Genomic DNA, 27,208 nt, shown 5'->3' on the forward strand with positions numbered 1-27,208 from the left:
TCTTTCTTTTGTTCTGAGCAGCCGCTACTGCTTTCTGCGCTGCCAACACAAGTTCATCACACCAACAATACAATCACAACCACAATCTGTTTATTCAGCCAAGTGCACTTACATATATGAGGGATTTGGGTGGTGAGAATTGGTGCATTGCTGTACATTAATGAGCAATTAGCATAAAAAAAAGCCATAACAGAAATAGCCAAATATACAAAAATACCCCAAAATAAATAACATAAATAGTAATATCTTCAAGTGCGATAGTACACAATGGATAAATCATAGGTATATCTGGTATGAGTTATTACTATGTATTTTTTTTTTAAATTAAATTGTTACAATTATTGCAATTTCATTACAGTGAATAATATAAAATCATGTAATTAATTATATTTACTATTATAAAAGCGGGTTGATGTTCCAGAACGAAAATGTCATATTTATATTAGTGGTTGACCAATTAATCTGGACGGCTTTTGTCATTCTGAGATAATCGGCATTGGCCTATACCTGCACTCACAAGGCTGATAAACAACATTTCTGCAGATTAGTGTAAATGTATCGATCTTTCTATACATATCAATTCTGAATATTTGAAAGGGTTTCAATACTCCTTTTCCACACTATCGATAAACTGGTAGCAGCTGCGCTTTCTAGCTTTTCTCGCCGTCGCTTCTCTCTGGCAGCGAGTTGACGCGCACTGCTGCAGCGGCCACATAGCCCCCCCCCCCCTCCTCTCACTCACAGTACAGTCTTCTTCTCACTTGTGTCATTCTCTCCGGTTTGTTATGGTGTTAGCTCCTTAAAGATGGCAAGTGCACAGCCTCGGCGACCGGTTTTGAATGACAAAGAAAACAGCAGGAGTGCCGTTTGGAAAGCCTTCCATTTGGAGTGGAGTGTTTGTTCTCCTCCAGACAGCTGTGCGCCGTGCGTGTGTTCCCCTGCCGGTTTGCCTGTGTTTTGATTTTAGATCTACTTGTTTTTGTTTGTTTCCTACTTGTATGAAACAACATTATTTTTTTTTTAAACACAACTGAGCTCGGAACATCCTGTTCCAAAAAAAGCCTGTGTGTCCCGAGCAACGTCACGCACGTCTCCCCGTTGCTTCCCGTTGCTATGGGACTTAATTTAGTAAAAACTAGATGTTTTGTGTAAACACTTAATAATAAAAATAATAAATCCTGCATTATTTATTCATTTGCTTACTTATTTGATGTATTTATCATTATTATTATCTTATTTATTTATCTGTTTGTTTGTTTGTTTGTTTGTTTATTTATTTATTTACAGATAGAGTGCAGATCTACTTAAGCAAACAGAGACAATGCAGACAATAACATTAGTATTAAATAAATGTTCATTTAAGTTAGGCAATTTTGTGTGTTGTAATTATAATTTAATTGTTGTATTTTATCAGATGCAAAAAAAATCATGATATTGGCATTATATATCGGCCATCGGCAGCTCTGCTCTCTAAAGATCGGCATTGGCCGTTGAAAAACCCATATCGGTCGACAACTCATTTACATTCCCTGAATTGGCGCCTATGGAAGTCCATATTACACACATGTTGGTTATTAATCTTATTGTTTCAGTATTGTAATAGACAGGGGTGATTCTGTTTTTTTGGGCTTTTTTCATCGCAAGGGTCTATTTGTGCCGGACCTTTCCTGAATGAGTGAACGCGTTATAATAAATGTCTTTAAGGTCGTAGCACTCGCTAAACTCAACCTTTGTCCTGAGAGTGGACCTGTGTTAACAGAGACATACATTCCTTCTGCTGATTGTCACTTAGCCCTTGTTGACATGTTTCACCAGACACATTTTCCACATTCTGCCGTGATGTGTTTATGGACAAAGCTATAAAACGCAGGCTACTTCAAGGGCTTCTCCCATACAAATATGAGGTTTAATGGAAATAACGTGATTGTTTTTTTGTTTTTGTTTTTTTGTCGTGTAAGTTAATGGATTTCTGCGCGGGCTTTATTCCGTTAGTCATCCCCTTCACTCTTCTATTATCTCCCCTCCTTGTCATCATGTAAGTTCCTCTTCAACTCTTCTCCTGGAAAATTTGATTGGGCTACTCCAGGATGTTAAAAAGGGGCTTTGTTATCATAACGCTTTTCCACACAAACATCCAAACTCCATTCGACGAGTGGCATTCGAATCCAATGTCCTTGGCGTCGGTCGCATGTTTCCCCCTAAAAAGGCCAAACAAAGTCGCTTCGCTTTGCTCAAAGTGTCCTGCGATGATTGTCTACACCTATGACATGAGTGGCAAAGCCTCAAAAACCACAGGCACCTTGAATCTGTTTCACAACCTTTATTTCTACCACCACACACCTAACACAAAATATTCCCACTGCGCACTACTTTAACCACTAGACACGTCACAAACCGCTAGAACGGCACTTGGTGGCCTACTAATGGTAAGTGAGGGAAATGATTCATAACAAACAAATCTTTTAAATGACTCTGGAGTCACTCTGTCAATAGAGTGGCCAATTAACACGATCTATTTTTTTGTAATTAGAAAATGTTGTCATGGTTTACTAGTTGTTTGAAAGTGTTTGAAAAATAACGGTCGGAAATCTTTGTGTAGAAGAGCTGTGAAATTCGCTTAATCCACCACCTGTTACACGCTCTGAAACAAAGCAAATCGACCAAGTCATAGCAAGTCAAAGAGACCCCCGCCCCCCTTCATTAAGGCAGTAAATCCAGTATAAAGTGTGGTCAGTTCGCCGTCCCCCAATTGTACAACTTACAGAACAGGAACCTCCCCAAGTCGCCTCAGAATGTTATCACCGCCAGTGTTGGGGTCGTTGCTCAAAGAAAGTAATGTATTACATATTACTTATTACTTTTTTTTAAAAGCATTGCATTACTTTAATTAGTCCCTGTAGAAAGTAATTTGTTACACTACTTCGTAACTTTACATTTGCAATACTCGGCAACATCGCCTGAGATGCATTGTCACTTAATTGAGAGTTAACAATTTAATGTTAAACCTTACATATGCTCACATATCAGCACAAATCTCTATCCTAATAAGGACATGCACAAGATCTTTTTTTTATGATCTTTAATAAACAAAGCCGACAGCAAAGTTGGGGAAAACCAGCCCGTGTCATGGCCCAAATGTCATGGCGAGAACAAGGCTCGATTGCACGCCAAGGGGAATCAAGGCGGCACTGGCCCGGCACCAATTGGCCATTTTTGTCCCATCTCCTGCACAAATTCCTGCACGAGCCAAAGTCATACGAGAGGTGAAAACGAAAAGCCACTCGATTCGGACGATCTAAAGCTGACCCTTCACCTCTTCACACAGTAGCGTGAAGCCCCGCCCCCTCCCTCCCGGGTACGTTGCCATTGCACTTGTGAACACGCGGCAGTGTCCAGAATGAGCAGCTCGCTGGATGCCGATATAGAGCTTATGTAGTCTAATGTGAGTAACGACATAATTGTCTGATTAGTAACTGTAATGTGACTTCTGAATTCAGAAACAGTAACGTGTAACATTACTTCGTTTCAGAGAAATGTAATGTGATTACAGTAGCACGTTACCCCCAATACTGATCACCATGCTAGTGAGACCTAGCATGGTTGCGGCATGCTGTCGCACACGGCCGTGTACCTCTTTTGGGAAAGCGTCAACCAAAGTTATAAATATCCCGGCCCGGCGGATACGTTGCACGGGGGGGGGTCTAATCGGATCCCGAGCTGCCGCAACGAGAACAGTGTGGAGCTGAACCCGGCATGAAGCCTCCGCATTGTCTGAGGCTTCCTGTTCTCCCTGAGAGGAGGGGACGGACGCTTTTCACACGCTAGCATGAACACACACACACACACACCACCAGTGGGGGTGTGTGTGTGTGTGTGTGTGTGTGTGTGCGCGCATTACTATGCGTATACTATGCATTTCATGTGTCGGTAATGTATTGGTCGTGCTGCTGACACATGTTTGTTTGAATGGCTTCCAATGGACGTGGAGGGCTTGCCCTTCTTGTTTTCTAGTCTCCGCAGTTAAACATAGAGGACGTCTTCCATCAGGCAAAGAAAGTCGCCAGTGTCCTTTTCCCAAACAAAGCCCGGAGCTCGTGTTCTGTCTTCTCAAGGTCAACCGGTTCTGTGATAGTTGAATTCCCAGAGAGCCAGAGAGCACAGCTGTTAGCCGTGCCATTTAATAAGTGTTCAACCAAGTAAGTTCCTTTGTGACATCAACACAAATACACTCAATATCCCCAAACATCTGCATACTTATGGCTTTTTCACTTTCATATGTAGTTGGTTTTCAGCTTGTGGTGCATACTTCCCCTTGTGTCTAGACTCAGACTGAGATTATGGGGATTATCACACAAGTCTTGAACCAGTTGGAAAGGCCCCCTGTTTGTTTTCCATTGACTCCAATGAGCCACAGCTTCAACCGCCCGCAGCATGAAAGTTGAAAATATTGTGACTTTTTGAGGCCAGAATTACCTTTGAACATCTAATCCCACGTAATTCAAACAGTAGGAAGTTGATTCCTCACCACGTCAGAGTTTCCAGAAATGTACACTAGTAGCGCTGTTTAAAAGCCATAATCATATGACACACACCTTGGCCTGGTAGTAGGTGGAGAGGCAATTCTGCTGTGGCTGTCTAGGTCTAGGTACTGATTATGGTGAATAGTTATTAATATGAGTGCCAACATGCAATGCAAAACATAAACATACTCTTTCAAACCCTGCTCAAATGCAGAGTTGGAGTTGTTTCAGTGGAAAAAAAAAGGTATGGCTGTACCTGTGTCATATAAATGCTAAAGAAAGGTGTCATTTGATTCAGAAAAAGTCAAAAACAATCCTATATGTCCAAGCACTATATATCCAAATTATAGAGAAATTCCCTTTTCCCTTATTTTTGTGTTATATATTAATTTTCATTGCTATATACTGTATATTTTTTTCAGTGATTTTCACATTAAAATATATGTTTTATATATATATATATATATATATATATATATTTATGTATATATTTATCTATTTATATATATATATACGTATATATTTATCTATTTATTTATATATATATATATATATATATATATATATATATATATATATATATATATATATATATATATATATATATAAACTTTTTTTTTCTTCAGTGCTATATATTTTATTTTTTCCTCATCATATTTCTTCAATGTCCCGTGGAGATAATAGATGAAAGTGAAGGAGTGGCTAATTGGAAAGGCATGATATAGACGGTCAGGTCCCTCTCTGGAACCAGGGGTGTAATGAGGTACATCGTGCCGCTCCTTATCGGATGCTTATGATTAAAATCATCTGTCCCTCTATGAAATGAACCACCCCCTCGTCCATTATGTATCCTAAACCCATTTTTATAATGGCTCTCGCTGTAATTCCGGTCAGATACATAGCGATTGCATCGTTTTCAAAAATGCTGCGTTGATCGTGTGCATCGACTGAAAAGACGTCCTGTTGTTGGGTCACAAATGCATTCTTAGTTTACAGTGCCATTTGGAAGAACCCCGGGGACCGGGGAGGAAGTGGAAGTGGAGGGGAGCTACCGTTGTCAGATAAACAGAAGGGAGCCCTCACTGGTACATTGTCCTTCCAATTAATCCAAACGGGCTCCACACAAGTGCCTTATTAGCTCTCGAACAATCCTGCAGCCATTGAGCCGATGGTCCAGAAGACTCTACTGTAGTTGGTAGTTTGGAGGCTTTCCAGGCCTTGTGGTTTTTGGGAGGACTCCCTACACTGAGGTTATGGTCAGTCTAGCCCGCCCGTCCCAGTCTTGGAGGTAAAAACCAAGCCGCAGTGTGGCTTCCCATACTGTTTCTGTGTGTACGAGTGATGGGTACGGAGTAGACCAGCTGTTAGACGTGTGTGTGGTGTCTGTGGTGCTGGAGCAGACCGTTTTGAGCTCATCTGTCGATATAACAAGAAGAGGAATAGCACCACCATGACATATTAAATCAAATAATGTGTGTGTGTGTGTGTGTGTGTGTGTGTGTGTGTGTGCGTGCGTGCGTGCGTGCGTGTGTGTGTTGGACGGCACTGTCCATTACAGTATTTCTATCATACACTTAGGGTCTAAGTCAAGTCTAAGTCCCTCCCCCCTTTTATTTTTACATAAATTTCCATAAATGATAGACTTATACTAATAAACCATACAAAATGTAAAAAGAAAATAAAAAAAATACACTCTACATTTACATGATTTATTATTTTATTTTATTGCTGTGTGTATATATATATATATATATATATGTATATGACGCAGACGCAGAACGTGATGCAGAACCTGGCACTGGTGACGCAGATGTGATGTCATCCAACGGGATTTCAGCATGAGTTTACTCTGTGACTTTCACTTATTTCACCTTATCAATCCACTAAAATTTGTTTCTGAACAAATTTGAGGCGAGAAATAATCAATCCAGTTGCTGAATCTTCACTCATATTAGATTTACAAGATATCATTTAAAGCTTTTTTCACACTTTCGTAAAGCACAGGCTCATTTGCTTGGCGATTTTGTGTTTCGTTCGCTTAACTTTGCAAAATGAAATAAATACATCCACAACAAATATACTACTTTTATTTTATTTTTTGTCCATTTTATTATTATCTATCACCGGCACATCCATATTGAAGGTTCAGTCTCTGTCCTGGAGCAAGAGTTGAATGAGTTGCTAAAAAAGATGTATATACAGTATTGATTCTATCAGCTGTACACAATATATTTTCCGTTCCAAAACATGTGTATTTTTTATTTAACAAATGCAAGATTATCCCGTATGCGGGAGTTGCTTTACGTTTTGAACCATCGCTAACCCCGGTGGACAGATAAAGCATTGCAAATGCAGCCCGGGGGCACTCCCAGGTGCCGGCGCGGATCTGCCTGGGCTCTGTCATGTTCCAGCTGTCCTCTCCAAGTTGCTCCTACTGTATCTGTCAACTATATCTATCTATCTATCTATCTATCTATCTATCTATCTATCTATCTATCTATCTATCTATCTATCTATCTATCTATCTATCTATCTATCTATCTATCTATCTATCTATCTATCTATCTACCTACCTACCTATCTCCTAATCAAATATCTGTCCAATGACTTTCATCAGACTTTTTTTCAGTCTTTCCAATTCATGGACAGATTTGAGATGTGAAATTATCCTTGTATGATAGTGAAAAAGACCGCTTACTTCTTCAAATCCATTTGAATGAAGCGTATTACCTTTATTTTACAGATTACTCTAAACTGCACCTGGGTCGCAACTTGAAAATAATTTGGAAATGTTGATTTGGCCAAACCTTGCACATGGAAAAAGAAATGTCCAATATTTCTGATACCCAATGGCGATAATAGCGTTGTGTTGTTTAAGGACTGGTTTACGGTAGAAGTATGTTGGCGGGCTGCCAAAATGATTCAGCTTCCCAGGCCTGCTTGCCATCCACTTATTGTTATACATGACACGTCAAACAAATGTGACCCAACACATCCTAACCTGGCGCATTCCGTGGACGCCTACTTTTCGCTCACCGTGAAAAACGATGTAAATTAGTTTCTAAGTCAACCATTGGGCATTGGTGTTTTCTGATGATAGGTTATTGTATGTGTGAACTCAAAAGTGCCACTTGCTTAAAAACTCTCATTGTTATAAAACAATAAAGACGTTGAATGTTAAGAACTTATAGAATAAAAGATTGGACATGCTATTATAGTGAGCATGAACTCAGAATGAGAAAAAAAAACAACTTAAACTTAACATGAAAGGATTTACTTCAATTATGCATTTTCCAATATTTTTATAAATGAATCATTCAAATATTATTTCACAAAAACACATTCAACGTTATCTCATTGAAGCAGTACAGCACTATATAAATCTAAGCATTTAAAGCACTAATTGTGTTTCTGAAAGGGTGTTTTGGGTGGCAAAAGTCTGGAAAAGCTTCTAAAACTTTAAAGCCTGATTTCTCATAACTTCTGTTTTCAAAACCCTAATCTTTAAGAAGTCATGGCTTCACAAAATCCCTTCCCACAAGTGATACCTTGTTTTGAAGATTCTTTCATCATGTGAAAAAACAAAAGTGCAATTGAAATGTGTTTCTTTAAAGTTTGATTGATTTGAAAGAACTCTGAAGAGTAATCAGTTAATCGACTAATCGATTAATCATCAGAAATTCTGCGCAACTTACAAATTTACGCCTATGCATAAAACTGTTCACCACGGCTTTGTATTGAGTTTATCTATACCTTCCACCAAGCCTTGTTATTTAATTGGGAAAATTTGAAGGATCAATAAAGCGCAACTATCTCGAAGAGGCTACGAGCAGTAAAAAATTGATGATGCTCAGGAGATACCAAAAGCCGGTCTTCCGAGAGAACACCATAAAACAAGACATACAGTATAACAACAGCAAAAAGAAAATATTTCATATTGAATTCCCCATAAAGGTTCTAAACCCCCAACACTCCTTGCTTGGGAGTTCGGACATTAAATTCCATTTCTCATCTTTCTTACTTGCATTTTTTCCAGCCAAACATATGTGACTGTGTGGGATCTGCCAACTTTGGGTGGATACGGTCCGTTTGGAAATTGTGCAGTCTCGGGCAGAGGCATATACTCTCTGTAGATATACTTAGTAGTTTCTACTATTCTGAAAGTCAGTCTCTTCTCCTCAAATGGGTTTTATCGTATACAGTGGATCGTGAATTGAACTGAATCACTCACATTGGAATGCAATAAGCCTCAAAACCTGAATGTATTTTGATTGGCCATGATGATCTTTTGGGACGCTAACGCATCGTGATTTTGGTCATCTGGTTTTTTCGTATTTAATATTTTCCCTCAAACGTACTTTCTTCTGCTTTATTTTTCCAGTTGTTTTTTAATGCAACGTTCTTCAATGCAGCATTTTCCCTTCTGCTGTTTTCACATGGATTTCCTATGCTGGGTCAATTTTGAAAGCAAATTCCATTTCCCTCCACATCCCCCCACCCTGCAAGGCGTGCACACACGCTGTATTCAAGTCCCCGGCACATATCATGCTAGTTTCTCCCTCTCTTTCTCCCTCCTTTCCTTCTTTCCTTCTCTTTACTGCCCCCACTCCTCCTTTCACGGCGTGTTTGGATAAATCTAAATGGTGTGATTGTGAGCAGTGCTCCGCCGGCCGTCTGCCCCCTCCACGTCTGCCTCTCGGCGTCTTTGGAAAGTCTGACGTGAAAAAGGAGGGAGAGGAAGGAGGGGAAAGGGAGCGTGAAGGGAAAAAGCTTCTTTTGAACAACAAGGCATGGCCGCTGTCCAAGGCAGCGGCAGTTGAGTGTCTAGGAGTCGGTCTATCCCTCCGTCTCTACACCTCCTGCCTTTCGCCAGCTCGCTCCTTCTCTATAACGGTTTCACTTAAATTTCCCCGGAAAATATGTGAATAATGGAAACTAGCTCTTGTGTTGCAAGATCAAAACTGCAAAGCTGTACCAATTCATCTCATTCATAAATTTCAGTTACAAAACCGACAACAACTTTCACGCGCAACGTGAGAACTATCATTAAGTACTGATGGAAGGTTTGTCTCTTTTTTGAGATTCGGTTCTAGGCAAGTCACTCGCTAAAAAGAGTTGTTTGATTTTCCAACTTTTTGTTTTGTGCTATCGATTAAGTTGTTTGAATGCACGGTGAACGAGGGAACGGCTTCCTGAGCGAGGAACTACAGTCACAAGAGTTGGTCGGCTCTCAGTTGTGAATTGAATTCTTACGACAGCCGTTTATTTCTATCACAATTTGCACGGGCACACAGAGATCACCGTCCTCCCTCCAAATAAAACAACCAAAACAGTGTGAACAATTAAAGACACATTGTTTTTTAGTGGTCTTATTTGGAGGAACGGCTCCACGTCTCTCTGCGATCGGGACGCATGGAGAGCTGTGTCCGCATATAAAATATTTTGATTATTTATGATTCCCCTTATTTATAATTATAATTTGTCCAATAAAATAAGTTCAATAAAAAAAAAGACCTTTTTTTTCGGGGATAACCGTTAATGAAAATAAATACAAATTAGCATCCCCACCTTTATTTTTCTCTTTAATTACCCCTTAACTGAAGTCATTTTTTTCAGTTTCTAATTCAAAGACTCGCTTGCCCGCTCTTTTGTCAGAGTGACTCCAGACGGCCAACTCAGTCAAAAGAATTCACTACAAACGAATCGTTTACAAGGTTTGCAGCGCTAACTATTATTAGGCCATAATGATACACACAGTTTTATGGCTTTATTACATTTTTAGTTATCAGGATGGTGCTATTGTGCTCTGTGATTATTTCAGTGTCAAAACAGTACCGTGTCAGAAAAAAGGTCAGGAAACACTGCTTGATAAACTGCCCATTTTCCCCCTTCGACTAAAATCCCAATCTGTACCCGGTGGCTCACTTCCTCACTAATGTGCTCTCTTTCTCACTTCCACGCTGGCCCTCTCCACCCTAACCTGTTCCTTTCACTCCCAGCCTCTGTAAGGTGAGGGGGCGGGGGGCGTACAGGTGAGACAAAACCTCCCTGAAAAGCAGGCCTCTCTCTTTACACCGGGAGGGGGTCCGGTTGCGTTTGAGGTGCTCGGTGGGCCGGTGTCGCATGTCGGCCCATTCAAAGAGCTGGGCTTTAAGAATGTGGGTCATTTGAAGTAGAGGCACTAAAGTGTGTTGTTCGCCAGTGAATGGGGCCTTCTCACGTTGACATGGTGAAAAGCGTGTGAATAAACACCAGTGCCCGGGGGGCGCGCTAAAGTGTTCAGCCGTATCCCCCCCACCACCACCACCACCCTACCACCACCTATACAGGACCAGTTATTACCCAGCACCTGAATGGATGACTGAAATCACATTGGATGAGCTGCAATGAGATACCTTGATATGGCAAATCTCATTCTGTCACCCTAACAATTAACTGACCCTGGCCAACAGATTGACTGTGTTTTTAAACAAATCACGGCCGAAAAAAAAATGTTTCCTGAAATTTTGCCTCTAAGTGGTTTGTGTACATGTGGCCCCGCGACTTCCTCATAAAGGCTTGTTGTCCTAATGGCCTTCCCACGACAGATGTTCAGATCAGCTGGTTCGAATTAAGGCGTAGATCACTCCTTTTTCCCCGTGGGAATTTAGACTCTCAGATAAATTGTCATTTATCTGGAAAATATGTAAAATCGGATGTACGTGCTATGTAGTATGTATTTAGCCGTATTTATTAGTATATGAACGTCAATTGCCTTTCACTCAGAAAACAACCGTTTCAGAATTAGCAACGCTAACAATTCAGTATAATAATAATAATTCTCAAATTGTTTTTCCCCCCCATAATTTTGATATTGAAAAATAATTGTAATAATTGAAAAAAAAAAAAGAATCTCAAATAATTCCACTTGCAAAACACACCATAAAAGCAAACGAACAAGGTCGATTTCTTTCTTTCCCTAGGTCCCTATGCTATCTTAAAAGCCTCATCCCCTATCTCCTCTCCACCAGGTTCTGCTGGCGTTGTCTTCTTTCGGGCTGGTGGGCCGCGCAGCAGAGCTCAGCCCACCCTCACAGTGGTCCGGCGATGACCACGTGAACCTGACCGTTGCCCGGTCCAGGACCTGTCTGGAGAACCAGCAGTACCTCCACCAAGGGCTCTGCTGCCTCAACTGCCGCGCTGGTAAGGGTACACCAGGACAGTGGGAACCTAGTACCTAGAACTTTCTACCTGGAGCCTTCTACCGGGAGCCTTCTGCCGAGGACCTTGTACCTAGAACCTTCTACCTAGACTCTTCTGCCTAAAACCCTTGACCTAGAAAGTTCTGCCTCAAACCTTCTACCTATAACATTCTACTTAGAGCCTTCTAACTAGAACGTTCTACGTAGAGCCTTCTTCCGAGAACCTTCTACCCAGAGCTTCCTACCTAGAACCTTCTGCCTAGAACCTTCTGCCTAGAACCTTCTACCGATAGCCTTCTGCCTAGAACCTTCTACCGATAGCCTTCTACCTAGAACCTTCTACCTAGAACCTTCTTCCGAGAACCTTCTACTTCCTACCTAGAACCTTCTACCTAGAAACTTCTACCTAGAACCTTCACCATAGAACCTTTTGCCGAGAACCTTCTGTCTATAGCCTTCTAACTAGAACCTTCTACCTAGAACCTTCTGCCTAGGACCTTCTACCTAGAACCTTCTTCCGAGAACCTTCTACCTAGAGCTTCCTACCTAGAACCTTCTACCTAGAAACTTCTGCCTAGAACCTTCTACCTAGAACCTTCTTCCGAGAACCTTCTACCTAGAGCTTCCTACCTAGAACCTTCTACCTAGAACCTTCTACCTAGAGCTTCCTACCTAGAACCTTCTACCTAGAACCTTCTTCCGAGAACCTTCTACTTCCTACCTAGAACCTTCTACCTAGAAACTTCTACCTAGAACCTTCTCCATAGAACCTTTTGCCGAGAACCTTCTGTCTATAGCCTTCTAACTAGAACCTTCTACCTAGAACCATCTGCCTAGGACCTTCTACCTAGAACCTTCTTCTGAGAACCTTCTACCTAGAGCTTCCTACCTAGAACCTTCTACCTAGAAACTTCTACCTAGAACCTTCTACATAGAACCTTTGCCGAGAACCTTCTGCCCATAGCCTTCTACCTAGAACCTTCTACCTAGAACCTTCTGCCTAGGACCTTCTGCCTAGAACCTTCTACTTATAGCCTTCTACCTAGAACCGTCTTCCGAGAACCTTCTACATAGAGCTTCCTACCTAGAACCTTCTACATAGAGCTTCCTACCTAGAACCTTCTACATAGAGCTTCCTACCTAGAACCTTCTACCAAGAGCCTTCTACCATGAGCTATTACCTAGAACCTAGGCAATAGGCTAATGTTGTCATGTGTAATAGTGAGACAAACAGTAAAACAAGTTCAAAAGAAAGGTGGGATACGTGATTTGTTGCCACAGGCTCACAATAGGCCTTGAAAGGGTCGGGAGATACACCACCTAAAAGTCCACCACCTCAATCATACTGTCCAGCTGGGTGGATGGCTATGATTGCACAATTATTGTATTTCATTTTGGAACTATCGCTGCATTGTTTTAATTATTTTGATTGACATCTGGGGAAAAATAGACTGTAGAAAATGGAATATAGCTGAGTGGGTTGCCTTTCAAGGTGCGTTCCATTGAATTCCACATTTCATTCTTTCAGCAAAATCTCAACTTATTGCTTTTCATTATAGAGACTTTTGAAGTTTTGTTTTTTTTACAATTGTGTTGCTCCACTGGAATCAAACACATTTTAATGGGCCTCGTTAAAGAAAAGCCCATCTGAGGAACACACTTCGTCGGGTTGTGTTGTGTTGTTTTTGAAGGACTTTGGGCTCAAGAATGTCATATCACATTTAATGTGTTTGCGGGAGTTTCTACCCACAGGTAGGGGTTTAAAGAGCGAGGCGGAGTCTTTCCGGCAGCGGGGTGCCGACATGGCGTCAGTCTTTATTAATGCTGCAAAACAGAAAGGCTCGCCGGCCAAAACGGGAACATAAAATAAGAGGACTAATCAGTCCGGGTCGCTCCTCGCTCGCGGTCTGGCCCCAGGCTTCCGGCCTGCACCGCGCCATCCCAACTGCCAGGACCAATCAGCGCTAATGGGGCTGATTAGGCGGACCTAGTACAGCTGCGCCACGGCGGGAAGAATCCAGCACCGTCACCTCCTGCCCGTGGCTTAACCACACCCCCCCCCCATCTGCCACAGTGCTTGAAATGAAATTGTTTATAATTAAATGTGAAATGAAATGGTTTAGAATTGTATATGAAGTTTGGCCTAACTCAGAACTACTCATAACCCAAAAATTGCTTTGCCGATCAATATTGTTACTTATTTGAACTGTTTTATTTGAACTATATACATGAAATAATAAAAATAGTCCATATTTTGTCAATGTAAATTATTCAACTATACTATGATAACACTGTGTGTGTGTGTGTGTGTGTGTGTGTGTGTGTGTGTGTGTGTGTGTGTGTGTGTGTGTGTGTGTGTGTGTGTGTGTGTGTGTGTGTGTGTGTGTGTGTGTGTCCGCTGTCTATGTTTTTAAGACTGTATATTTTTTTTCCTGCGCAGGAAGCTTTGTGCAGAAGGCCTGTGAGAGGGACCAGGAGCCAGGGACGTGTCTTCCATGCGAACATGGACAGACCTACACGGAGCACTCCAACGGCATGAACCGCTGCCTGCCTTGTACCCACTGCCGCACGGGTACGGACCTACTCCCCTTCTAGGGTTTAGCAATTAGTAAATGCAATGAAATTAATCACATTCATAATAATATAAAAATAAAAAACCATACCATCCAATTGCTCTTGAACTTTTGATATTCAGAATCAGAATTTGGCTTTATTGCCTTAAACATGCAAGGAATTTGACTGTAAAAGTGTTAAAACAAAAAATCAGTTAATACAATAAAGGAAGATTCAAGACACACAAGATAGAAAATGTTAAGGAAAATATTTAGATACGCTAGGTGGGCATTGGAAATAAACAGTAATAAACTGTATTTTATTGAATATAATATATTGGTGGTATACTGTATATTGGTTTGGCACTTTTAACAGGAACACAAAAACCGTACATTTAGTGTGTAGATTTAATTGTGTATTAATTTAGACCCCATTCATCTAAAGTTACCTGTGATATTGTTTGGGAGTAATTTTTTTGCCTGGCCTTTGAAATCCAGGCAGATGTATCTTATCTTACAGTGTTACAGTGAACGGCAGGGTGTGGCTTTGCGTGTTTTATTCTCTTTCTCTGTGTGTGTGTGTGTGTGTGTGTGTGTGTGTGTGTGTGTGTGTGCTCGCAATCTCAGGAGATCTGCTAGTCTGTGCGTGCGTCCTACCTGGCTGATCTGGGCGTGGCCATGTCTCATTGTCTCCCACACTGGGGTGTCTTTGTGCCCAGTGAATGGCTTAAGTTCCAGAATAGAAGAGACTACTGTTACATAGGCTCTGCTTTGTGCTTATTCACCCAGGTTAAGAAAGAGTTCCATCGCTCCACTGCTCCTTAATTCTTGTCACGGACCTAGATGATAATGGATAGAGATTTTAAAACGATTGAGAGATGAGTTACATCCACCACCCCACCACCATGGTGTCTTCGCTTCAAATTCTCTGCAATGTGAAAATGTGTGTACTGAGTATAAGTACAATCATAAATATAAGTACAATTCTAAGTATAAGTACCGATGGGTATTCTGTATTAGGAATGAATAAATATGAATTCAATAATACGGGCACAGATAATGATAAATGAGTTATTATTGTTATTGTGTTGCTGTTACTGTGACTATAATAGGTTATTACGTAATAGATCAAATAGGCCTCGGTTGATGTAATCAATTCAGCTAATGAAGTTACGTCTTTGTTGAGGCTGAACCATTTTTAGGGGGAAATGCAATTGGTGCTTAGATAACTCTGCTTGGTTTTGACTCTCATTACATTTGAAAATCTGTCTTTCTTTTGTCTTCTGTGTCCGTTAATGAAACGCTTTGCCGCTAAACCAATAAGAAGCTCACATTTGTGCCTTTTTGTATGAATGTGAGCACCAACAAGACATATTTTATGTGAATATGTCTTTGGATTTGTAGCAGCGTAAGGGAAACTATTTGCTTCATAAGCTTTAGGAAAATATTGTACACTGTATGTATATTTGAGGATAAATACAAACCTTTAAACTCTAAACCGAAAGCCCTTTTGTATTCTAGATTGATTGATCGATTGATTGGTTGTTTGGTGGGTGGGTTGGTTGATTCATGGATTGATTGGTTGATTGATAAGTTAGTTGGTTGGTTGATAGGTCGGTTTGTTGATGGGTCGGTTAGTTTATGAGTTGGTTGGTTGATGAATTGGTTGGTTGATTGATGGGTGAGTTGGTTGATGGGTTTGTGGCTGGGTTTGTTGATGGGTTGATGGATTGGTGGGTGGGTTTGTCGATGGGTTGGTGGGTGGGTTGATGGGTTGGTGGGTTGGTAGGTTGGTGGGTGAGTTGGTTGATGGGTTGGTGGGTGGGTTTGTCGATGGGTTGGTGGGTTGGTGGGTTGGTAGGTTGGTGGGTGAGTTGGTTGGTGGGTTGGTGGGTTGGTAGGTTGGTGGGTGAGTTGGTTGATGGGTTGGTGGGTGGGTTGGGGGGTTTGTTGGTTGGTTAGTGAGTTGGTAGAATAGAAAGCTTTTTTTGTCATTGCATGGAATATAACGAAATTAGGAGCGCTATTCCTGATCATTGTATTAATAGACAGAAGCACAAACAAAACAACCTCAGCAAACAAACAAGCACAGCCCACAACTTTGATAGTTTGTTTATGTTCCAGCAAACAGTTAGTAGTAAAATAAAAAATACATACCAGTTGTAATGCCAAATTCATGCTGATAAAATGAGTTTGTCATGAAAAATAAATGAAACCTGAAATATTGTATATGTCTATCAGTCATTATCATTAACATGACATATACGCCACTATCAGTGTTTACAATAGTAAACGTAAATGTAGTCTGTATGAATTAAATTATTTAAATATAAGAAAAAATATATAGAGATAAAAAATACAATATAATTTATGTGAAACACTCTGTGCATGCAATCTCTTAATTGTGAAACACTTTCAGCTGCATTTCTTGTATGAAAGGGGCTATAGAAATAAAGTTAATTTTTATTATTATTTTAATCACTGCAATATTTTTTCACAGTACATTTTCCATCTGAATAATGCATGTAGCAGGACGTAGATGGTCTTCAGTTGATTTGACCAAGATGTTATGTTGAGTGACTATATGTCATATGTTATAAGTGCATGATCATATGTATATAAGTCCTATAAATGCCCTATAGCTTATGACTATGTTTTTTGGTGACAAAATAAATGCCCATAGGTTGGGCAGGGTCTTTTCTTTTATCCAGCTGCTTTGCTTTGCTTTGACAGTGCCATGGCAGCTTACAACGCTGAATTTCACGACACATAAATCTCCAGAATAAACTCAGAAAACACTGGATTAGACGATAAATTCACAGTAGCGCCCACTTTTCAGAGGGAGCACCGTGTTTCTCGCTTAACATTCCTCATCTACCACATCTCATCACATGTCAGAGGTTTGCGAGGATTGATTGTCTTGATGAGCGTGCGTTTGTTTGTGTGTGTGTTTTGGGAAGCTACAGGCTAATCACATTTAACTCCGTGACTTCCATTAGCAGGGTCCACATGCTAACGACATTTACAGAGAAAAAAACACACACACACACACACACACACACACACAAGCATTTCACAATTCACAATCTACAAGGACTTTATATATTTGATTTAATGTGTCATGGTGGTGCTATTCCTCTTTGGACTTTTTTTTATCGACAGATGAGATCGAAACGGTCTCCTGCTCCAGCACCACGGACACCAAATGCCAGTGCAGAGCTGGAACCTTCTGTGTGCCCGACCAAGCATGTGAAGTCTGCAAGCGCTGTGCCAAGTAAGTCTCCTTTTGTTGTAGAAATATTTGACCCATTATCAGTTTATTCTCAATTTTAATTTATTTTATTTTTGTATTATTAGGGGTCCAGCCCTCAGAGATGGAAACCTATTGTTATTGTTCCGATTTTTATTATTATTATTATTATTATTATTCTCCTTGGCACTTTTCGGGCTAAAAGCGAACGCGGGTGAGGTGTCGTTAGAACTGGGGTGCGCAGACATCTTGTGGTTCAAATTTCATCCATATCGATCCACTTACGGAGCAGGAATTAGTGAAAAACCGATTTCTTTTGACCGGAAGTAGCCAAACGTTCATGCATCGCCCACACGCCGAGGTTCGAAAACTTCCGGTCGTCAGGCGAAGCGAGATCAGTTTGTTGAGGAAGACGCTTTGTGACATCATCATCCAATTTGGTATAAATGTGCAGGTTGCGGCTACGAACGCACATTCGCACCGTACCGCTCTGTAGTTATTGCAAACTGGGTGTGTCTATGTGTGTCTGTGTGTGTGTGTGTGTGTGTGTGTGTGTGTGTGTGTGTGTGTGTGTGTGTGTGTTCAAATCAAACATTGCATCATAACCTCCGCCGATGCTGCGTTCAATGGAAACTCGCAAAATTGTAACTCGTTTTAGTAGTAAGGCTGATGTACTATGATGATGACAAGCAACAGCACAAAGTGATTGTACGTTCCATGGGAAGTAGAAAATTTGTAATTGGTGTCGATACTGGACACCGTGTATTGCTGCCTGAAACTATATTCATCATTATTATTATTATGAATAATTATGAATAATAATGAATAAGAATAACAATACTAATATATTAATAAATATATATTTTTTAATACATTTAAAGAAGATATTTAGTCTAAGCCTTTAAAAATATTTATTTATCTATCTTTCTTATTTAGTTATTTGTTTATTTGTTTATTTAACCCCCCCCCCCAGGTGTAAAGCTGGGGAGGAGGAGGTGAAGAAATGCACGCCCTTCTCCAACACGTTGTGCAGGAAACGCCACCCGTCTCCCACCCAGACCCCTCACGCCACCCCTACGCCTTCCACCAGCCTCCCAGAGGCCATAGGTAATGCTCGTTTTTGGACAGTTTTTTTTTTTTTTTTTTCCTGATTAAACATTATCGTATCAAAAAGTTTATTTTATTTTTTTTATGATTTGTGACGATTCTTTTCCAGACGTTCCTATCTTGGTCATCCTGATCATCATCTTAATCGCTGCTATCGTCGTCTGCACAGTGGGGTGGTTTATCATCAAGCAGCACTCTTGTGAGAGACCATGTAAGTAGCGAGCTATGATTATTTTTAATTTGGTTAGGGCTATTAAACTATTGAAATTACGAATTGCAATTTAATAGTATGATATCTGTGCAATACATTTTTAGGTTGACCCAAATTTGACCCTTTAGAAGTAGCTTTCTTTTTAAAAAGCAGTGTGTTAAGTTATAACCATGTTATGATTTGATTAATGAGACCAGAAATAAATTATCTTAACTGAAGACAAACAATGCTATATTAAAACATACAAAGTAATAAAAATCAAATAAAAAACAGGGATGAGTTGAATAAATAAATTTGAATAATTTTGCTGCAGACACCCTGCAATTCCTAGGGGGCTGCAGACTCTTAAACTAGGAGTTAAAAAATTTTGCGTGGTAAACATGATATACAGTATATTAACTTTCACAGCCCTGTTGTCACCAATTGTTACTTTTTCTGACGTTTTGTGTCATCCGCTTGTCAACTGCTTCAGGTCTGAAAAGCCATTGCGACTCCAGTGAAATAGTGAAGATTCCTATCGTAAGTCGATGGCATATATCAGCTCTCATGAAATGTCTTGAAGTTCTCTTACGAAAAGTCACATACAGTATACAGTATGCTTCCATATACAGTATATTACTTTAAAAAAGCACTTTTTGTAACTGTGGCAAAGGGACTTTTATTTTGAAAGTATTGAAATAAGTCTTAACTTACAGCAATCTCAAGATAATGTGTTCATAACCTCAGGATGATTTATTTATAAATGTTTTAAATTTTTTTTTATATTTTACGTGTTGTGATGTGGCTGTAAAACCCAAACTCAATTTTGTTGTAGCAAAGATATTGTACAAATTTGTCTTTATTATTCGATGATTTGAGCTTTTCCTTATTTTGAGAAAATGAATGACGAGAAGCTTTGGTCAGGCACTTTGGCGACTTTTTTTAGTTTTTTTTTTTTTTACCTGGTATACTTCATATTCTCTTAGTAAACCATGTGAAAATTGACTTTCTTTTATGCCTCAGGACGAGAGCGGGGCCACAGCCGAGGAGCGACAGAACGACCAGAACGCCGGCCTGGAGGGCGAGGGCGAGGAGGACACGCGCCCCGAGTCGCGGCCCCTGCTGCAGGAAACCCAGGCGGGGATGAGCAAGGTGTCTCCCTTGCTGGAGGATGAGGACCGGGGGCTGGGCGACAGTCTGCCCAACACCACCAGTTCCTCCCAGACCAGCCTGTCCGCCCTGCCCACGGCCGCCTCCTCTGGAAGCTCCCCGCACCCCAGCCCCGCCGCCCAGCGACCGCTGCCCTCCGCCATGGTGATTTTCATAAGAAATGATTAACGTTTCAACCAGCCAACCCATCAACCATTTATATTTTTTATCTGTGTTTTTTTATGAATTTTCATTGTATTTGTTATTTTTATTTTATTATCACAGTTATTATTATTTTATTAATGCTACACTTTTGTATTTCAGAACGACCCTTTGCAGAGGCGATTAGTGCCACTTTTAGGTGAGTGTCCTTGTTGATCAAATGTATTCACTTTTTAGTGATGTATTTCCAGACTATGGGATATTCAAATTCAGTGTTTTTGAACCACAGTGCCGTGAGAGATCGCCAGGTGTGTCGGGAAAATGCTCTTCTGTTGCAAGATCAAAATTGCAAGGCTGTACTGATTCATCTAATTCATACGTTTCAGCCAAAATATCAGCTCCGTGTTTATTAGAACAAGTTCAAGTTCAAGTTCACACTTTTTTTGACATTAGGTAATTGATGAGTCATTCAGTAAAGAGTAAAGAATCGTTCAATTTTCTGACTCATTTGGTTCACGATTCGCACAGTGAGCGAGGGAGGACTTCCTGAATGATGAACAAAGAGTCTTGAATGGAATTCTCTCAAGAATAATTGTATTCTGTCAGAATGATTAATTTTGGTGGAATGTAGGCTTGAGCTGATTTTTCTTTCTATATCCGCCGGGAAAAATCTGAGAATTTAAACGGCGTAAGTGCAGTTTACCGTGTTGTGATCCAGGAGCGGAGAGAGAGAGAGAGGGAGGAAAAAGAGAGAGGGAGGAAAAAGAGAGAGGGAGGGAGGGGGGGGGAGGGAAAAGAGAGAGAGGGAGAGAGGGGGCCGAGGCTCTCCCCGTCTCTGCTCATTGCTGTCAAGTTACCACTGGTGATCGGGTCTCACATCCCCTCTACAGTCCCATACAGAGACTTTGAGGGGCAGGTGCTCAAAAAAAGAGAACAAGGCACATGGATCCCCAGCTCCGGTTCTAGGCATTTTGCCGCTCTGGGCAAGCGGAGCAGCGCAGCGGAGCTGCTGTGTGCACATTGCAGGTGCGCCGAGGCTGAATATAGTATCTTGCCCAGAAAATCTGCTACCTCCACACTCATTCATTTAAAATAAAAACAAAAAAGCGCGCCTGATAAGAAGGGCACCGTGGGGTCCATGGGGCAGGTGCTCGGACACCCTCCGCCCGCCCCTGCGGGTACCTGCCGCTCAATATGCAAATCTTGTGATTATAATATAGCAATACAGGTACTCCTCACTTAACGACCGAGTTCCGTTCCTTGGACAAGGTTGTTAAGCGAATTGGTCGATAAGCGAGGACCCGTGTTATTTCACGTTAAGGGGGCGTGGCCATTGCAAACGCTAGTGTAGTGAATACTGACAAACTGGGAACGAGACTGTATGAACAGTGATGAGATGAGATATGTGTGTATATATAGTGTATATAGTATATTAAGTGTATATAGTATATATAGGGTATATAGTATATTTAGTGTATATAGTGTATAAAAAGGTGATGTGCGATGAGATGCTTGACGCTGAGACGCCGTGGTATTGTACCTTGCAGACTGGTCAGAGAGCTGGTCATAAGTCTGAACGATCATTAAACAGGTAGGTCGTTGAGGGAGGAGTACCTGTACATATAATCACATAGAGAAAGATTTAGATACATTTTGTTTCCTTAGCTTCTTCCTTGTATGGAAAATAAAAATGGAAACCTAACTCAGAGAACTGGAGCAGAGTTTCTTTTGTTTCTCCTCCAGTCTTTTTATTTGAGATCTAATTATTCAACTTTTTTTTTTGAACACACTAAAGTGAAGTCCTTACTACGTACTGTTCCAAAAAAACATGTGCGTCCCCACTGTCGGGACGCCATGTCTCCCCGTTGCTTTCCGTTGCTATGGGACTTAATTTAGTAAAAAAAACGGGAGACTAAAGGTTCTAGAGAACGCACCCGGAGATGATGCACAATCCTAACTACTGAACATAATAGCTAACCTGAACCGAACATAATACCTAACTCAAACCGAACATAATAGCTAACCTAATTCCTACCTAGCTAACTAACTGAAACTAACTGGTCCTTAAAACGTAAGTGAATAGAATAATATAAATAAAAGAAAAAGAAAATAAGACTCAAAAAAGTAATACAAAGTGGGGTTACAAAATACAAGTGAAGGGAATAGAGTTATGTATTTGGGATAGGCTATTTGTATATACAGAAATGTGCATGTGAATAAAGTGTGTATAGAGATATACAGTACAGTATACAACAGTACCACACAGCAATACAGTAACACCGAACAGAACTGCAATACAGCACAGTATGCAGTAACCCAGAACAGTGACACAGTATGCGGTACAGTATGCAACATACAGTACAGTGATACAGTATGCGGTACAGTATGCAACATACAGTACAGAAGGTAGTGGAGCCTATGTGTGTGGCTCAGTGAGGACCCCTGGTGAGGTCAGCGTTGACAGTTCTCATGGCTTGCGGGAAGAAACTCCGTCTCATCCAACGGGGCTCCTCCAATAAACAGTTAAGACCCCTTGAGAATGTAAAGCCAAAAGTGAATGTTGTAATATTACAACCGTGGGCTTAACAGGGTTAATCTGGTTCACGTCGGTCCACGGTGAATTGGAACAAACAGCATCTCTGCGAAGCCTCCCTCCATCTCATCTGGATGATAGATTGATCTCATGACTGTCAGGCCGTTTCCGATCCTCCAGGGGATGGAACCACACTGTTGTTGCACTCGTGCCAAATCAGAGACGATACGCCCCGTAGATTCAGTGTGAGCTTTATTTTATTTTCTGTTTTTTTCATGTCTGTTTGTTGCCACTTTGAAGAAAAATGTATTAAGTGGCATTTACTTTGTCTTGGCTTTTAATCCACGATTACCCAATGTTGTTTTTTAATAGTGTTTCACAACCTGTTTTCCTCCCATGAAAATCTTCTTAGAATGGAAGTAATCCCACGGCACACTACTATAACCACTTAAAAGGTTACAAAACGTCACAAACGCGTAGAACTGCGCTTATTATTATGGCCCATTAAGATTTTGAGATACACGACTTGCAAACCATTCATTCGTTACAAAGAAATCTTTTAAATGACTCGGGAGTCTGTAGTGTGGGCACTCTCCGTTATTTATTTATTTTCGGTGGAATTGTAAAAGTTTTCCCTCCACACCCGGTGGCACAGTGGTTGAAAAACACTGTTTTAATATTTTAGTTATTGATTGGTGGAATCCTCTGCAAATTGGCTGCATTTCATATTTTTTGGCAAGAGCAACCTACAAGTTTTCTTTTTTCTTTTTTGTGTTTGCCCACAAGACAAGAAACGATTGGATTTTTTTGGACGGCAAAAAAAAGAAAATATGATAATGCAATGTCGTCATGTGTACTTTCCCTTTTCTTTCCAGGGTCCGAGAAGTCGCTGAGGAAAAGCTTTGATCTGTTTGACGAGTACCTGGATGTGCGGATCCACAACAAGTTTTTCAGGTCGATCGGCGTGAGCGACAACCACATCCGCATGGCCGAGAGTGCGCCCCCCGGTGACAAGGTGTATGACCTGCTGAAGAACTGGATGCAGAGGGAAGGTCTCAAGGCCGACATCAATTCCCTGCTGGAGGCGCTGCTCGCCATGGACCAGCGGCGCTCGGCCGAAAGCATCGCTTGCGCCGCCCTGCAGAAATGCTACTACAAGCACGCAGACACGCCCTGACATCCCATAATGCTTCACATGGGGAGGATCCAAAAATGAAGTTTAAAAAGACTAAACAAAAGAAAGTACTTATCACCAGGTTGAACTCTGAAGCACATAGACGCCGGCGGTCGACGTCGCCTCTCCATCACAGGCTTACCTCTAAAGTGCCTCCATGAATGAGCGACGTGTCCGGAAAAAGCCAGTAGTTTTGACACAGAAAAAAGGGGAAGAATGAGAGCAAACGACCGGCGTTGGAAGGAGAACAGAAGAACAAAAAAAACATTTTTTTTTTTTTTTTTTTTGGATCAAAATTGTATAGCATTGTCTTTAAAGAAGAGCTTCCCATGGTTGTATCTAAGGCTTAAAAAAGTATATACACCAATCGGCCACAACATTAAAACCACTGACAGGTGAAGTGAGTAACATTGTTCATCTCGTTCCAGTGGCGCCTGTCAAGGGGTGGAATATATGAGGCAGCAAGTGAACAGTCAGTTCTTGAAGTTGATGCGTTGGAAGCAGGAAAAATAGGCAAGCGTAAAGATCTGAGCGACTTTGACAAGGGTCAAATTGTGATGGCTAGATGACTGGGTCAGAGCATCTCCAAAATGACAGGTTTCGTGGGTGTTCCCGGTGTGCAGTGGTTAGTACCTACCACAAGTGGTCCAAGGAAGGACAACCAGGTGAACCGGCGACAGGGTCATTGGCGCCCAGGTGCTCATTGATGTGCGTGGGGAACGAAGGCTAGCCCGTCTGGTTTGATCCCAGAGCTACTGTAGCACACATTGCTGAAAAAGTTAATGCTGGCTATGATAGAAAGGTGTCAGAACACACAGTGTTAGTAGCCGCAGACCGGTCTGAGTGTCCATGCTGACCCCTGTCCACCGCTGAAAGCACTTACAACGGGCGCGTGAGCATCTGAACTGGACCATGAAACAATGGAAGCAGGTGGCCTCGTCTGACGAATCACGTTTTCTTCCACATCAGGTGGATGGTCGGGGTTAGGGTCCGATCCGATGTAGCATCTGTGAGATGTGCTGGAACAACAAGCCCGATCCATGGAGGCCCCCACCTCACAACTTACAGGACTTCAAAGATCTGCTGCTAACGTCTTGGTGCCACATACCACAGAGGTCTTGTGGAGTTCATGCCTCGACGGGTCAGAGCTGTTTTGGTGGCACGAGGGGGACCTACATAATATTAGTGGTGGTTTTAATGTTGTGGCTGATCAGTGTGTGTGTTTGCGTGTGTGTCTGTGTGTTTTTGTGTTTAGGCACACACACACACACACACACACACACACACACATACACACTCTGTATATAAGCTGGTGTGTGGCTCACCTGGTACTCCACCCAGACCCATGAGCGGAGGGCATATGCCGAAAACACTACTATGAGATGAGGATATACACTGGTTTGCAGGAACTGGCATTAGCGTTGCCACGGAAACTGTGCCTTCTCCATGCACTGACCTTTGGCACATGTAGGATGTAGAGCTACAGCTATTGTTGTTGTTGTTGTTATTATTATTATTATGGTTATTAATATAGATGTAGGTCACTCTAAGCACAAATACTGTTAGAGAAGGATAGGAATGTATGGGTATGAATTATTATTATTATTATTATTATTATTACCTCTTTGGCCCACAATTTCTCCGTGGATCGTTCATTATGAGTTCAAGAGATGATTTTATAGCCACAGCCATATCAAAGTGCCATAGATTGATTTTTGTATGCTAGACAACTGAATCTGAGTCTTTTCTCTTCAAGTGTTATTCCTACTTATTCTTTCCCAAAATGCTTTGCCTTCTTTTTTCCTTTTGTAAACAACTTTTAAAATGTTTATACCGCATCCGTCGTAACACAGAGAAGATTCACGGTTCTGGCATTTTTTTTTTTTTATTTATTGATGTATTTATTTTGTTTTTTTTCTCGTTTGTTTTGTTTTTAGGTCGTTATTTATAGCCTTTGCCGATACAGCCCCGGGAACAAAAATAGTTAGTCACAGATAGTTGTTCTGTGAATATGAAGTTCACAATTGTCACAGTATACGACTCCAATTACAATTACGATTCCCAGCCGACCGATGGACGCAGGTACGGGGAGTTTTCTTTTTTCGTCGGGCTCAGATAAGATGAAGGAAAGCTTTTCTGGATATAGAAAGTTTGGTTTTAATTCCCCCGTCGTGTGTATATATACATTTCAAACCAATTCCCTGAGTGTGTGTGTGTGTGTGTGTGTGTGTGTGTGTGTGTGTGTGTGTGTGTGTGTGTGTGTGTGTGTGTGTGTGTGTGTGTGTGTGTGTGTGTGTGTGTGTGTGTGTGTGTGTATATATATGTATATATGTGTGTATATGTATGTATGTATGTTTATGTAAAAAAAAATATATATATATGTATGTATGTATGTGTGTATATATATATATATATATATATATGTGTGTGTGTGTGTGTGTGTGTGTGTATAATTATATATATATGTACAATTATGTGTGTGTGTGTGTGTGTGTGTGTGTGTGTGTGTGTGGGTGTGTGTGGGTGGGTGTGTGTGTGTGCAAAGGTGTTAACATAGTATATAAATATATATGTGCCAACCAATGAAGTCCATGTGTACAAACAGACATAATAATAACAATAATGTTATTATTGTAGACACATAAATAAATATCAACTAGATTGTATACTTTTTTCTGCAGTGTGTACTTGTAGAAATAAAGAGCATTTATTTTACAGCTACATTTCAAGGCAACAGTGCTGGCACTGCCCCCTATCGACAGACAAGCGGAAAACACCATTTAGTCTAGATTTCTACATTCAGAAATGATTCTCTTTTTACTTTTTTTTAAACCAAAATAGCCTCTTTACATGTAAAAAGAAATGTCCATGGCCTTTCAGTAATAACTGTAAAACACACTCATTTGCGTATGTACCTGTGTTTTTTTTATCACATCCCCTTTTTCACACACTTATTTCAAAGTGTCAGCCTTTACAAAACCAAGTTCTCCATCCGATACTTTTAGAAAAAAATATGTATGTAAAAAAAAAAGTTCTGTACATCTTTATTTAAGTCATTTTCACTTAGTTTATTTTTTTCATATGCAAATGCAAAAGAAAACAATAAATTATTTGTATATGTTGATTTTAATTAAAGTTTTTGTACAGAAATGCTATCTTTAATTTGGTGTACATTTGTAATTTATTGTGGGTGGGTGGGGGGGGGGGGGTGTAGTCATTTTATTTAAAATCAGGGACATTTCCAGAATGATTTGAACTAAATTTGTACTTATAGTTAAGTTGCTCTGAGAGGAGCTAAATGTGCTCTAGTAATGAGGAACCACAATCAAGCTCCAAGATAATAAGTCATTAAATAAATGTACGTTTTAAAGTCATCCTAAAGTGTTAATG

The 27,208-nt window shown here is 40.7% G+C and overlaps 1 protein-coding gene across 2 annotated transcripts in view; it reads left to right on the plus strand.

The window, feature by feature from the left end:
• tnfrsfa (tumor necrosis factor receptor superfamily, member a) overlaps positions 1–26,980 on the plus strand; it is a 29,261-nt gene extending 2,281 nt beyond the window's left edge. Inside the window, exons 2-11 of one of the 2 annotated variants that reach the window (XR_013844617.1) lie at positions 11,531–11,702; positions 14,142–14,273; positions 17,416–17,527; positions 18,477–18,610; positions 18,720–18,821; positions 19,294–19,340; positions 19,824–20,114; positions 20,274–20,310; positions 23,520–26,327; positions 26,364–26,980. Coding sequence is in view for 1 of the 2 variants with exons in the window: in XM_080018016.1 (XP_079874142.1) it covers positions 11,531–11,702; positions 14,142–14,273; positions 17,416–17,527; positions 18,477–18,610; positions 18,720–18,821; positions 19,294–19,340; positions 19,824–20,114; positions 20,274–20,310; positions 23,520–23,821 (1,329 nt within the window). In the remaining variant the exon portion in view is untranslated. Of the gene's footprint in view, positions 1–11,530; positions 11,703–14,141; positions 14,274–17,415; positions 17,528–18,476; positions 18,611–18,719; positions 18,822–19,293; positions 19,341–19,823; positions 20,115–20,273; positions 20,311–23,519 lie in introns of both variants that reach the window. The other variant, XM_080018016.1, reaches the window with a different exon arrangement.
• The last annotated feature ends 228 nt before the right edge of the window (positions 26,981–27,208 follow it).

Source organism: Zeus faber (genome assembly GCF_960531495.2).
Source record: "Zeus faber genome assembly, chromosome: 17".
Taxonomy (NCBI): Eukaryota; Metazoa; Chordata; class Actinopteri; order Zeiformes; family Zeidae; genus Zeus; species Zeus faber.